The sequence below is a fragment of the Stegostoma tigrinum genome, chromosome 23 (genome assembly GCF_030684315.1).
Source record: "Stegostoma tigrinum isolate sSteTig4 chromosome 23, sSteTig4.hap1, whole genome shotgun sequence".
Classification (NCBI taxonomy): Eukaryota; Metazoa; Chordata; class Chondrichthyes; order Orectolobiformes; family Stegostomatidae; genus Stegostoma; species Stegostoma tigrinum.
In genome coordinates this window covers 27,675,018-27,688,172 of record NC_081376.1, presented here as the reverse complement: position 1 = coordinate 27,688,172, position 13,155 = coordinate 27,675,018, and the positions used below count along the sequence as shown (strand labels likewise).

The 13,155-nt window shown below is 42.9% G+C and overlaps 1 protein-coding gene across 32 annotated transcripts in view; it reads right to left on the bottom strand.

Annotated features, from left to right (window-relative positions):
* The window catches only part of rbfox1 (RNA binding fox-1 homolog 1), a 2,011,452-nt gene that overhangs the window by 123,410 nt on the left and 1,874,887 nt on the right, over nucleotides 1-13,155 (bottom strand). For all 32 annotated transcript variants that reach the window (XM_059654014.1, XM_059654018.1, XM_059654023.1 and 29 more), the window contains one exon: nucleotides 13,017-13,077. In XM_059654014.1, coding sequence (XP_059509997.1) covers nucleotides 13,017-13,077 — 61 coding nt within the window. The remainder of the gene's footprint in view (nucleotides 1-13,016; nucleotides 13,078-13,155) is intronic.

Below are 13,155 nucleotides of genomic sequence, written 5' to 3'. Positions count from 1 at the left end.
TTATGCAAATAGCTTATAACTAGGAATAGTGGAAGTGCAGTCAGAGTTTAGCTTCCGTGTACTGCTAAAATATATCATATACATACAAAAATAAATCAATAAGGCTAGTATTGATCTGTTGAAGAGTTACCCGACTCAAAACATTAACCCTGCCTTCTTCCCACAGCTGCTGACAGACCTATTGAGTTTCTCCGCCAATTTCTGTTTTTGCTTGCGGCAAACATTAGCCTTTATGACTCAAGGGTGAGGAGGTAAAGGGGAAAATGGATTTTTACAACTATACAAAGATTTGGTTAGATCACAGCTGCAGTGATGTGTGCAGTTTTGAGTACAGAAGTTAAAAAAGGTTTGCTGGCCTTGAAAAAAGTACAGCACAGATTAACTGTCATATTATAAGGGCTCCAAGGATTTCATTAAAAGGAGTGACTGTAGAATTTAGATTTTTACTGCCTGGAATACAGAAGGGTAGGGATGATTGTATTGAGGTTTACAGAATTTTGAAATGAATTAATAAGGTTGACAGAGAAAGAACTTTTTCTGCAAATGGTGAGTGTGGGACAAGGGAGCATTACCTGAAAATCAGAACCAGCTCCTTCAGGAGATATGTTCAGAAAGATCTTCTCATGCAAAAGATGTTCAAAAGGTGGGAACTCTCTCATGCCAAAAGTAGTGAATTCCAGCTCAATTAATACATTCCTATCTGAGATGGGTATATTTTTGCTTGAAAAGTTTGTACAAGGATATGGACTCAAGGTAGGGGAATGAGTTTAACAGCAGATCACCCACAATGTCATTGAATGACAGAAGATGTTGATGGGGCTAAATGGTCTATGTGTTTTATTTTTCCATTTCTGGTCCCCTCCACGGATGCTGGCTGTCCTGCTCTTATTCCTCAGTACTTTTGGCTTTCATCTGTAATTATTTTTGTTTATACACCAGGCTTGGAATTTACCTAATATGGTATTTTAGGTGTAACATTATTATCAGGCTATGATTCAACATGATGGAGTGATTGAAAGAAACCTTGGGATGGATTTGCCAAGGAATGACAATCTCACACACATAAGCATTTTGCCCCTTTATAACACAACAACAGAGTTCTGTGTTCCGTCAGTAGATTCCACTCAGGGCACCAACAGAAGTGTGGAGCCAATCTCCATTTGAACAGATCCGCTATCTGCAGGGAACAATGAGGGAAAGGCAAACCACACTCCTATTTCAGGCAGTCAGCTGCTGCATTCACAGACAGCCCTTTGGCAGTGATTGTGAAAGGGTAATCAAAAGGACTTTAGTATTACCCTTACCTTATTTCTTCATTTTTTCTACTTATTCTGTGAAGGAAATGCTTAACTTTTTAAACTTTGTCCCTTTTACAACTTTATATCCAAATACATTTGTACCTAAGATGGCACAGTAGCGACTTTATGTACTTCTCACTATACTCCTGTACTTGACTGCACATGACCATAAAATCCAAATCTAAACCAAAATCTAAATCCTATAAGCTAAGTGTGAGGCTAGGGTGCTGGGATGGCAGAGTGCCAAATGTGCAGATTCCAGTGGTACAGTGCCTAGTGGGTAGGGAACAGGTGCTGAGGGACAGATGTCAATTGAGTTGGATATCAGGCAAAGAGGGGGACAGACAGGTCAGGGATGGACATGTCAGATCCAGGGAAGGAATGGGGATTAAGGACTCGGATCCAGTGATGGAATCAGGATGTCAGGTCCAGAGCTGGGAAATGGCGGTCGGGTCCTCAGAGGTACAGGAGGAGAAGTCTCAGGTCCAGCAGTAATGCGGGGGTCTGGATTGTTGGGGGGGGTGGGGTGGGTATGGCAGGAATGTGCTGGTGACCATGATGGGAATGGAGTCTGCTGCCTCCCAAGGAGGTTGGCTCCAAAACAAGGGGCTCAGGATATTAGGTCCTGGGCTTAAGGAGGAGGGGTGTCAAATCCAGTGGAGGAGCTATTCAGGATCCTGGGGTTTGGGAGTGTGGTGGGTCAGGGTGGTGAGTCAGGACCAGTGGCAAATGGGGACGGGGAGATGCAGTGTCCCAGGGTATCAGGGGCTGTCACTAAGATTCTGGGAGCGTGCTGGGAGTTTGGAGGAGATGTAGTTCAGTATGTAAGGCTGGTTATTTAATCAGCTCACTTTTCCAGAGTAATTACATGCTTGACTTCAAATATACCCTCTGAGTTCTTCTATTTATGTGAATATTTTAAGATGTCTCAAATTCCCTAGTAGGGTCTCCAATTTTCTGAGTGAATTATTTTACGAGTCTCCTATGATGGGGATTCTGAAAGGTCCCAGTGCACAACTTGAGAAATGATCACCTGACCATCAAAAAATGTGACCATAGTGTCTTGGTCACAATGTACGGACAAAGTGTAATGCTGTTCTCTACCTCAAAATACCAATTTATTAATATAACAGATCCTACTTGTACTCCTACTGATTATGATTTTCTTATTTCTGTTCTTATTCCAAAGATGTTATTATTGCTCAGAAAATTGAGTATTTGTCTCTGTGCAAAACCAATGCAATCCACACATTAATGCATTATATAATGTGTATCCTTCTTTGTTTTTGCTGATACTCTTGTTCCCAAGTGACAACCACTGCCCATATCAGCTTGGTATGGAACTGAGTTTTGGTCCACAAGTTCCTGATGCAGAAACTGCTGGCTCCTACTAGGGATGCCAGTCAGAATCTTCAAAAGCCCATGATTCAGGCATTGCTCCAGTCTTTGTTGATTTCTCACATTGGTCAAAGACTTTAGTAAACCTTTATCACGTGCATTGCAATGTCTACGCCCGGCCTCATATTCACGCTGTTTGTCCCCCCCCACCAAGTTTTATGATTGTATTTTCTCGGCTTACCCTTACTCTAAATTATTGAAGAGTGCCAGAATGTATGCTCTGTAACATATTCTTTTATCTTAAATCAAGTTGCCAATAAAGCTAGATATTTAACACAACTGAAACACCATTGCAGGCAGCATGTTGGCTCAGTGATGAGCACTGCTGCCTCATTTACTAGGGACCCGAATTTGATTCTAACCTTGGATGACCATCTGTGTGGAGTTTGCACATTCTCTCTGTGTCCATGTGGGTTTCCTCCAGATGCTCTAGTTTCCTCCCACTGTCCAAAGACGTGCAGGATAGGCGGATTAGCCATGCTAAATTGCCTATAGTGTTCAGGGAGGTGTAAGACAGGTGGATTAGTTATTGGGTTATGCCGGTGTGGGTATGGGCGGGATGCTCTTTGGAGGGTCGGTGTAGACTTGATGGGCAAAAGGCCTCCAGCTGTACTGTAGGGATGCTATGAACATCTCATTATTAACGCCATAGGGTTTAATTTAAGATTTCCTGTTTCTGTTGCATTGTGATCGGATGGACATATTTTTGTGAATCAATGCTTGGATCTCATTTTTGGGTGCCAGTTTTATTGGCTCACAGGATAACATATGCTACTGTCATTAAAAGATAATAACTCTGAAATTCCTTGCATCCTGATCCTAGGATTTAATGCTAGGATTGTAATCAATTGTTCTATCCAGAACCGATCTAGTTACAGTCTTCAAAGTGAGGAGGAGAATCATCTCTGGCATATGACTGGTGTCTGCCCATGCCTTCAGAAAACTCAAATGCTCACGTGCTTCCAGGGTACAGCTGCCCTTCCCAAATTCCCATCCGGAGCCAAATGGGCAAGGAGACTTGATTGTGGCTTGTGGACTCCTTCAACTCACCATTACATTCGGCAGGCAGAAATTCTAGCCCTGATAACAAGCTACTAAAAACAGCAGGGAACTGCAAGATTCGATTCTCCAGTGTTCTCCTCGGTGAACTGGCCAGATTATGGATTGAGTAATGGTTGGGAACCAGCAAATCCTTGAATGTGAGGCCACTGCCTTCGCAAAGAAGCATTTCTCAAACTTTTTCCTTTAATAGTGAAGGAGAAGGACTCATCCATTACTTACATAGCAAAAATGTGACAAGACAGTGACACAATTAAGTATTTTGAAATGATTTACATCTCAACACCATTTGGTTATAAACAAAAGGAGGCTGTAAACGCTTTCTCATGAAGCTGATGCTCCAGTATCAAATTTAATCAATTTGTGATATCTGTCAATGCCAGTGAATTCCAATCAACAGTCACGACATCATCTAGATTCCAGTTACAATATTAGAAGAAAATGATTTGGATTAGATTACAAAACATGAAGCAAGCATAAAAATTGATTGCTAATTTCAATGCAAATTTATAAATCACTAAAAATCACACTTGTAATGTTTAAAGGTTCAATAGTTCAACGCAGAGCCATTTCATGTGGAGAGAGATGTGTTAACGCTCCTCATGTTAAATCAGTGAAGAGGTAGAGGAAACTCAGAATAGCATTTTCTTTGCTTTATTTTGGAACTGTCCAGTTTTGAGGTGTCCATAATCTTATCTTATTTTATAAACTGAACTTCCTGTTTACTTTAAAATCCTTATCTTCGGAGTCTGTCTACGTAACTGGAATGCAAAATCCCATCAGAGTAACTCACATATTAAAAGTGAGTCAATGCTAAATTAAAGAAACCAATTCTGCATCAGTGCTCTATAAAAATAACTTGCATTTTTACAGCACCTTTAAACTGCTAAAGTGCTCCAGGGCAATTCACAGGAGTGTTAGCAAACTAAATCTTATACTGACCCATATAAGGAGAAATTGGGTTAGGCTTTCTCTCAGGAGGTCATAAAGTAAAATGGGTGCTAGCTTGAGATCCTGAACAGCATTTTTAGATATCCCCAACTCCTAGACCCACAATTATTTTCATGTTGCAGGTGAATCAAGAAGGGGGAATGGGTTCATCATCCAAGCCAGAATGGCGGTGGGAGGCCACCTGATGGAAGACCAATGGAAGGCCTTCCGGCACTCAGGGATCATTAACCCCACCAGCTGAGGTGGGAACCACTGATCTGAGCACAGAGCCTTGGAGGTAAAAGGTTGAGTAGGTTTGTTTTTAACCTGAGTCTGCTCCTCAATTCAAAATGACTCCGGCTCTTCTGTCTATAACCTCAAATCCACATTGCCCTTACCTCTGACAGCCCCCAGCTGACCAAGCATCTATCTACCCTGCTTGAAAAGTATTCAAAGGCTGTGCTCCCACCATCTGCCTAAGAGTGGTTCAAAGAATCACGATCCTCAGAGAGAAAGGTTTTTTTTAAATTTGTTTGCCTTGTCCCTGATTAAATCTGCACCCTCTGATTTTGAAACAGTGACTCCCTCATTCTAGATTCCCCAACAACAGGAAGCAACCTTTCCAAATCCACCCTTGTCTAGACCCCTCAGGAATTTATCTTTCCTATAAGTTGTTTCTTACTCTTCTAAACTCCAGTCGTTGCAACTCTAGCCTGTCTTCCCAACACAACCTGCCCATTCTCGGTCCATCCTCCCTGGACTGACCTATCCCCTCCATACCTCCCCACCTATACTCTCCTCTCCACCTATCTTCTTTTCTCTCCATCTTCGGTCCGCCTCCCCCTCTCTCCCTATTTATTCCAGTTCCCTCTCCCCATCCCCCTCTCTGATGAAGGGTCTAGGCCCGAAACGTCAGCTTTTGTGCTCCTGAGATGCTGCTTGGCCTGCTGTGTTCATCCAGCTTCACACTTTATTATCTTGGATTCTCCAGCATCTGCAGTTCCCATTATCTCCCCCAATCCCGGTAGTAACCTTATGAACATTTCTAAAGTGTCTCCCACACATTTACATGCTTCCTTCAGCAAGGTGTCCAATACTGTGCAGAGTATTTCAGGCAGGGTCTCACCAGAGATAATGGGAACTGCAGATGCTGGAGAATCCAATATAATAAAGTGTGAAGCTGGATGAACACAGCAGGCCAAGCAGCATCTCAGGAGCACAAAAGCTGACACTTTGGGCCTAGACCCTTCATCAGAGAGGGGGATGGGGTGAGGGTTCTGGAATAAATAGGGAGAGATGGGGAGGCGGACCGAAGATGGAGAGAAAAGAAGATAGGTGGAGAGGAGAGCATAGGTGGTGAGGTAGGGAGGGGATAGGTCAGTCCAGGGAAGACAGACAGGTCAAGGTGGTGGGATGAGGTTAGTAGTTAGGAAATGGAGGTGCGGCTTGGGGTGGGAGGAAGAGATGGGTGAGAGGAAGAACGGGTTAGGGAGGCAGAGACAGGCTGGGCTGGTTTTGGGATGCAGTGGGGGGAAAGGGAAGAGCTGGGCTGGTTGTGTGATGCAGTGGGGGGTGGGGACGAACTGGGCTGGTTTTGGGATGCGATGGGGGAAGGGGAGATTTTGAAGCTGGTGAAATCCACATTGATACCATTGGGCTGCAGGGTTCCCAAGCGGAATATGAGTTGCTGTTCCTGCAACCTTCAGGTCGCATCATTGTGGCACTGCAGCTTGGGGGCCGCTTTGCAGAACACCTCCGCTCGGTTACAAATAAACAACTGCAGCTCCCAGTCGCGAACCATTTCAACTCCCCCTCCCATTCTTTAGATGACATGTCCATCATGGGCCTCCTGCAGTGCCACAATGATGCCACCCGAGAGTTGCAGGAACAGCAACTCATATTCCACTTGGGAACCCTGCAGCCCAATGGTATCAATGTGGACTTCACCAGCTTCAAAATCTCCACTTCCCCCACCGCATCCCAAAACCAGCCCAGTTCGTCCCCTCCCCCCACTGCACCACACAACCAGCCCAGCTCTTCCCCTCCACCCACTGCATCCCAAAACCAGCCCAGCCTGTCTCTGCTTCCCTAACCTGTTCTTCCTCTCACCTATCCCTTCCTCCCACCCCAAGCCGCACCTCCATTTCCTACCTACTAACCTCATCCCACCTCCTTGACCTGTCTGTCTTCCCTGGACTGGCCTATCCCCTCCCTACCTCCCCACCTACACTCTCCTCTCCACCTATCTTCTTTTCTCTCCATCTTCGGTCCGCCTCCCCCTCTCTCCCTATTTATTCCAGAACCCTCACCCCATTCACCTCTCTGATGAAGGGTCTAGGCCCGAAACGTCAGCTTTTGTGCTCCTGAGATGCTGCTTGGCCTGCTGTGTTCATCGAGCTTCACACTTTATTATCCAGGGTCTCACCAGAACCTTGTGTAACTGAAACATAATCATCCTGCCTTTGTTTTCAGTTCCCCCTGTTCTATTAGCTTTCCCAATTACTTGCTGTCCCTCATTCTAACCCTTTGCGGTTCATGTTTTCATTTCCAGATCCCTCAGCGTCTCAGAGATCTGAAATCACTTACCATTTAGATATTGTGCTTCCCTTTCCTTCTTCCTGCCAAAATGGACAATATTACATCTTCCCATTTTAAATCCATTTGCCAAATCTTTGCCCACTCATTTTCACTTTTTAAAATGTCAAAGTAGCCCGACGATGATCCTGAAGGGCTCCTTCTTGGAGGAGAAGGCCAGAACCCTCAAAGGCCTGCCAAATGGGCCTCACTTGATCCTTCATTCCACTCACCCCAACTCTACCAATGCTTTAGACCATAGGATGCTCAGGGTAGTAACTGAAAGTGCCTAGTGGCACTGGAATGTTAAAAAAGAAGTTGTGTCTAATTGACTTCCAGCACCTGCCAGCAACAGGTGATCTATGCCCTAAGATACATGACCAAAAACAGTGGGGCGTGGCATGATGATGGCGATCCAATACAGAGGACAGGAACTCAGTTTAAAATCTGACCTAGTAGGGTTTTTGACCAGAAGCTTATTCACAGAGATAGTTTTTTTTCAGAAAGGTGCTAAATGAGGCAAGAGAAATGAAGAGGTTCAGGATTCACAGTCCTCTGGAACTCAGTGGCAAATTGGTCTATCATCAGGGATCAAACGATTCAAACTGTGGGCTTGCAGAAGGCCAGAACTGGTGTAAGCATATGTTTTGCAGGTTTGTAATGTTCGGGAGAGGTACACAATGAGGAAGGGGAAGATCATGGAGGTACTTGAAAACATTGATGAGAACTGTAAAATCAAGTTGTCGTGGAAAGAGGAGCCAGTGTAGGTCAACAATGACGGGGTTGGTGACTGAACAGGACTTTGGTATGAACTACGTACAAAAATTAGAGATCTGGGTTGATGGAGTTTAAAACCTTGGAGTCAGGTTAGGACAGTACTGCAATCATTAAGTTTGGGAGGAGCAATGCACAAATAGCCTTTTCAGAAGCAGATCTGGACTTAAGCAATATTTCAGACGTGGATAAAGGCCGCATTAGTCATGGTGCAGATAAATGAGAAGAAGCTCATCTTCCAATCCAACACAATACCAAGTGTATAAATAACCTTGTTCAAACAATTGTCTGGGAGAGAACAAAGGCTAGTAGCAACTGAATGGAGTTTGAAGTGAAGACTAAAGACAATAGCTTATATCTTCCTAACAATAAACCGAAATAAAATTTCAGCTCATCCAGTACCACATATTGGGAAGCAGAATGGTAACTTACCGGGGTGTGGAGGAGATGATGGGGTAACTGAGCTGGCCATTGTCAGCATACATTTTTTCTAATGGGAACACCTAAAAGTAGTATATAGGTGAGAAGTAGGAGGAGGGCCTGGATCCTTGGGAGAAGCCCAGGCCTGCAGAGTAGAAGTGAGATGTGAAACTCTTGCAGGATATCCTCTGGTTTCTGCTGAATAGATAAGGGTAGCAACAGGCAAGTACAGGCCCAACTGGCTAGACAACACAGGAGGGCTGACAAAAGAGGAAGGTGGAGTCAACTATGTCAGAGGTTGCAGGAATTGAACCATTTTGGTACTGTGTCCAGGGAGGAGACCCGGATTTCAGGACAGAGAGGCTTTTATTTGGGAGGTGATAATATGTTCAAGGGCTTTTGAGGTGATCAGTACAATCACTGAAAATTAAAAATATCCATGGTGTCGTTAATGTATTTAATACCGCCAGAAAATTCTGCTTGCTTTCACCAAATAAATGCTTCAATTTGAGGTTTCAGTGATTGGGGAATTTAGAAATGTGGAGGTATGTGGCAAAAACACCAAAAATAATTCCCGTTATATTCCTGTGTTAAAATTGCGACGGAAGTAGAAACCGCAAATATGTTCAATCACCTCAATCAAGTCTCTGGTCTCAAAGCTTGGTGCGAATATTAGTTAGATAATTCAGTTGAAACAGATTTAGTCAACTGCTTTCGTTTGAATGATGTTTCCTGTAACTAATAACAGCTTTCTGCGTTACATATCCTCACTAAATTCTGTTATTTTTGGAGACAAAGACGAAATTGAAAAAGGAAAGAAAACTGATCACAGGAAAACATTGTTCATCCTTTATAAGAACCAAAAGAACTGCGGATGCTGTACATCAGGAACAAAAACAAAGTTGCTGGAAAAGCTCAGCAGGTCTGGCAGCATCTGTGGAGGAGAAAAAAAAGAGTTAACATTTCAGGTCTGGTGGCCCTTCCTCAGAACTGTCACTGGGCCCGAAACGTTAACTCTTTTTTCTCCTCCACAGATGCTGCCAGACTTGCTGAGCTTTTCCAGCAACTTTGTCATTTTTCATCCTTTTACCTCCACACCCTACAATGTATATTCCACCAAAGATTGGGAGGTCATGCCAACATCTGGCCCAGTCTTTAAATCCTATGCCCCCTCAGAAAATTAACCACAAGGTTCTTATGCTTGTTAGAAAATAAATAATTCTGCAGCAGGACAGAATTTTAGAGGACAGGCATAATGGCTAAGAGTTTCATCATCTTATGGGTAGAGTAGCCTGGAAAATTATTGGCTTGACCTCCAAGTTGGCATGTTTCAGAGGCATGTAAATTTGCTCATTTTTAAAGTTTAATTCAGGTACATTTTTTTTTGTTTTGGCCACGTGCCAGTTGTCTTGGGTTTTTTGGAGAGTTTATTCCTGCGAGTCAGTGACATCAATCACTGTATTTTACCAAACTCACCACGTTAAGTGCCTGCCTCATTAATCACCAACCATGGACCATGACATCTCTCACGTCTGATTCTAGCCCCATCCTACCATGCACCACTCCCGAAAAAACTCGCTGCTCGGCAGGTATCTGTCAGTAGGCCAGCACCCCTAGCACCCATGCCATCTCTGAAAGGCGAGTGTGACCCAGGCAAGCATTGGCAATCCGATCTTGTTCCTCACTGGTCATGTCATGGCGTAGCAGTTACAAAACCATATTCCCCACGTCACAGCATAGGTGAAAATCTCTCACCTGTACAACCCAAAAATTGTCACTGTCTAAGCACCAGGCCACAAAGTTACCTGTCCTTAGCTACATCTTGTCTGAAGATCCTCTCTAAGTTACTGCTACTCTATCCCTGATGCCCAATGTAGACCTGCATCTTATCATTGTCCAATAGGGGAACATTGTTTAGTTAACTCAGCCACATTAGGGGCATTTAAACAGTCTTTGGATGAGCAGATAGATGATGATGGGATAGTGTAGGGGGATGGGCTTAGATTAGTTCACAGGTCGGCGCAATATCGAGGGCCAAAGGCGCTGTTCTGCGCTGTACAGTTCTATGTTCTATATTACATCCAGGCAAGAAATGGGACACTCCCAAATGAGAGCTTTTATTTACAGCCACCAAAAACATATCTTTTCTGGTTGTACTACTGACAAAGCTGAGCTCTGACATGGCCAATGTCAGTTTCCTCCTCCCCATGTCTTCGGAAGGCTGTTCTCCCAGTTCCTCAGCATCCAGCACATTACCTTATTGGTTGCTCCATTTGTGCACAGCACAGAGCACGCTCTGTCCAGGCTATACTTGAAGGCCTCCTCAGACCTGCCCACGCAGTGGGAATGCTGCCCTGGTTGTACCACATCTACCAAACTGATGGAGGTGCCATGCTGGCTGAGTGAGCAGCATAATGCACCAAAAACAGAGCTCCTGCTGCACTCTGACCCCTTTCGCATCCCAGACCCACATCAATCATTCAACTTTTAATTGCGTTAGGTCGAGTCCATCATCATACATACGTGACACATAATGACATGACGTACCCTTCCTCCCACATATCCCTTAGAAGTTTCACAAGGGATGGAATGCTATTGCATAGGATTCAACATTTTTAAAGTCATTGCTGTTAAATTCTGCATCGCTGAGATGGTAATGTTAGATCTGCAAGCTCCAGTGGCCTGATGCAAATGGCCAGTGACCAGCATTTGAATCCTAAGCATGTTCACTCCACATGCATTGCAGATGAACAGACTAAGTGAGCAAAAAAGCAGCTCTGAGATACAATCATGTCAAGTCTAAGAGCTGAATGCCTGTCCCCAGGCATGCAGTGTCTCTGCAGTAATCTTTCAATGCTAGTTGCCTGTATGTTCTACAAAGCAGGTCTGTGCTTCCTAAGCATCCTACAAGTGGATCAAAGAGGTGCTACATGGATAGTGAGGGGTTGGCAAATCTCAGGCAGCAATTTCCATGGACAAGGGTGTGTTAGACTCATGGATCACCCCTGAGATACTCGTTCACACTAAGCTGAAGTTAGCAGATACCTGCTCTGACTTTTGTGTTGAGAATTCTCAACATAGTTTGTTTGCTGCATTTGATGAGACAGGAATATATATTAATCAGCTGAGACGTGTGCTTAAGAAGCTTTTTCACAAGCAATAATCCCCTCATTGCCAACTCACCTCAATGTCAGACAGATGCATAAATGATGCAGTGTATTACTCCTGGTATTGAGATAGGCTTTGACAGATTTCTTGTGTAAATCTGCCACAAATTTCATCGTAGTTCATGTTATTCAGGCCCCTATGAGGTTCTGCCCATTGTTATTTTGTTTTGCAGTGAGTATTTTAATTGGGGAAATGGTGGAATCTTGGTACTGTCATTTGGCTAGTAATCTAGAGGCTCAGGTTAAAGTGGGACACAGGTTTAAATTTCTTCATGACAGTTTGCAGAATTTAAATTCAATTCATAATGAAAGAATCTGGAATTGGGAACTATTCTCTATGATGGCCACCAAGAAACTGTCACTGAATATAGTGAAAAAACAATCCGGTTTACTAACATTCTCCAAAGAAGGAAATCAGTCATTCCACTTGGTCAGGTTATGTGACTCTAGATCCACAGTAATGTCACTAACTTGTAACTTTCTTCTGAAATGACCTCGTGAGCAACGTGGTTCAGCAGCAGTTATAGATGGATAAAAAGACACTGGCCTTGCCAGCGGTGCTCAAATCTCATCAGAAAATAAAACGAGTCTAAGGGTAAGTTAGAAAAAAATTCGATATTGGGATATGATATTCATATATTTTAGGGGGTATTTTTTAAATTACTGTTAATCACTATCAAACTCAAAAGAAATGGAAAGTATCAATCCTTTACAAGCAATGTTACAGATCAAATGTGCTATATGTAGCTTATAATTAACCTCATCATTGTATAGTCTTACCCCAATTGATCCACATATTCTTGTGGATGAGTACACATGTATGTGGAAGAAAAGAAGAACTTAACAATGTCATCGTGTCATTAGGTGGTTTGTGTATTTTTTAGAAATACAAAGGGAATTGAATGGGGATATTTCAAGCTGAGAAAATTGGTTAAAAAGTGGCAGATTCAAGTCAGTTAATGTTATGCATGTATATGAAAAAAAAGTAACAAATTACACACTGAATATTTAACGCCAAGAGCCAATATTTGGTGTTGATTTAAGGAAAACTGAAAAGACCTGCAATCAATGGTTCATTGTATGTTGTTCATTATTCAGTTCTAAACAGCAATCATCTTTTGTAATTTCATTGCTCTAAATATTTTTTCAGCTTGTATTGTATTTTGCTTTTATATGTAGGAGATTGAAATTTTAAAAAAAATTGAGTGAGGATTTTAAACGTTATCTTTCTGACTTTTGACAAAAAGCTCATATGTGGACCTTTAAAGCCATTTGACAGATTACTAATTAAAATATTCTCAATTACATTTAGATAGATTTTCTTTTTTATTCACTTTCCGTGTCAACTTCATTGCTTCAGTCGAACATGCATAAAAGCAAAGAACTGACAACTCACCATTTGCATAAGGGTTGACGGTCTTTTTGTTTGTCATGACACGTGCTGTAGCATTATTAACCTAAGCAAACAGATGATCACATTAGCAAGCAGAGTAAAGGAAATGCCATCAAAATCCAAAAATCATGCATTACGAGAA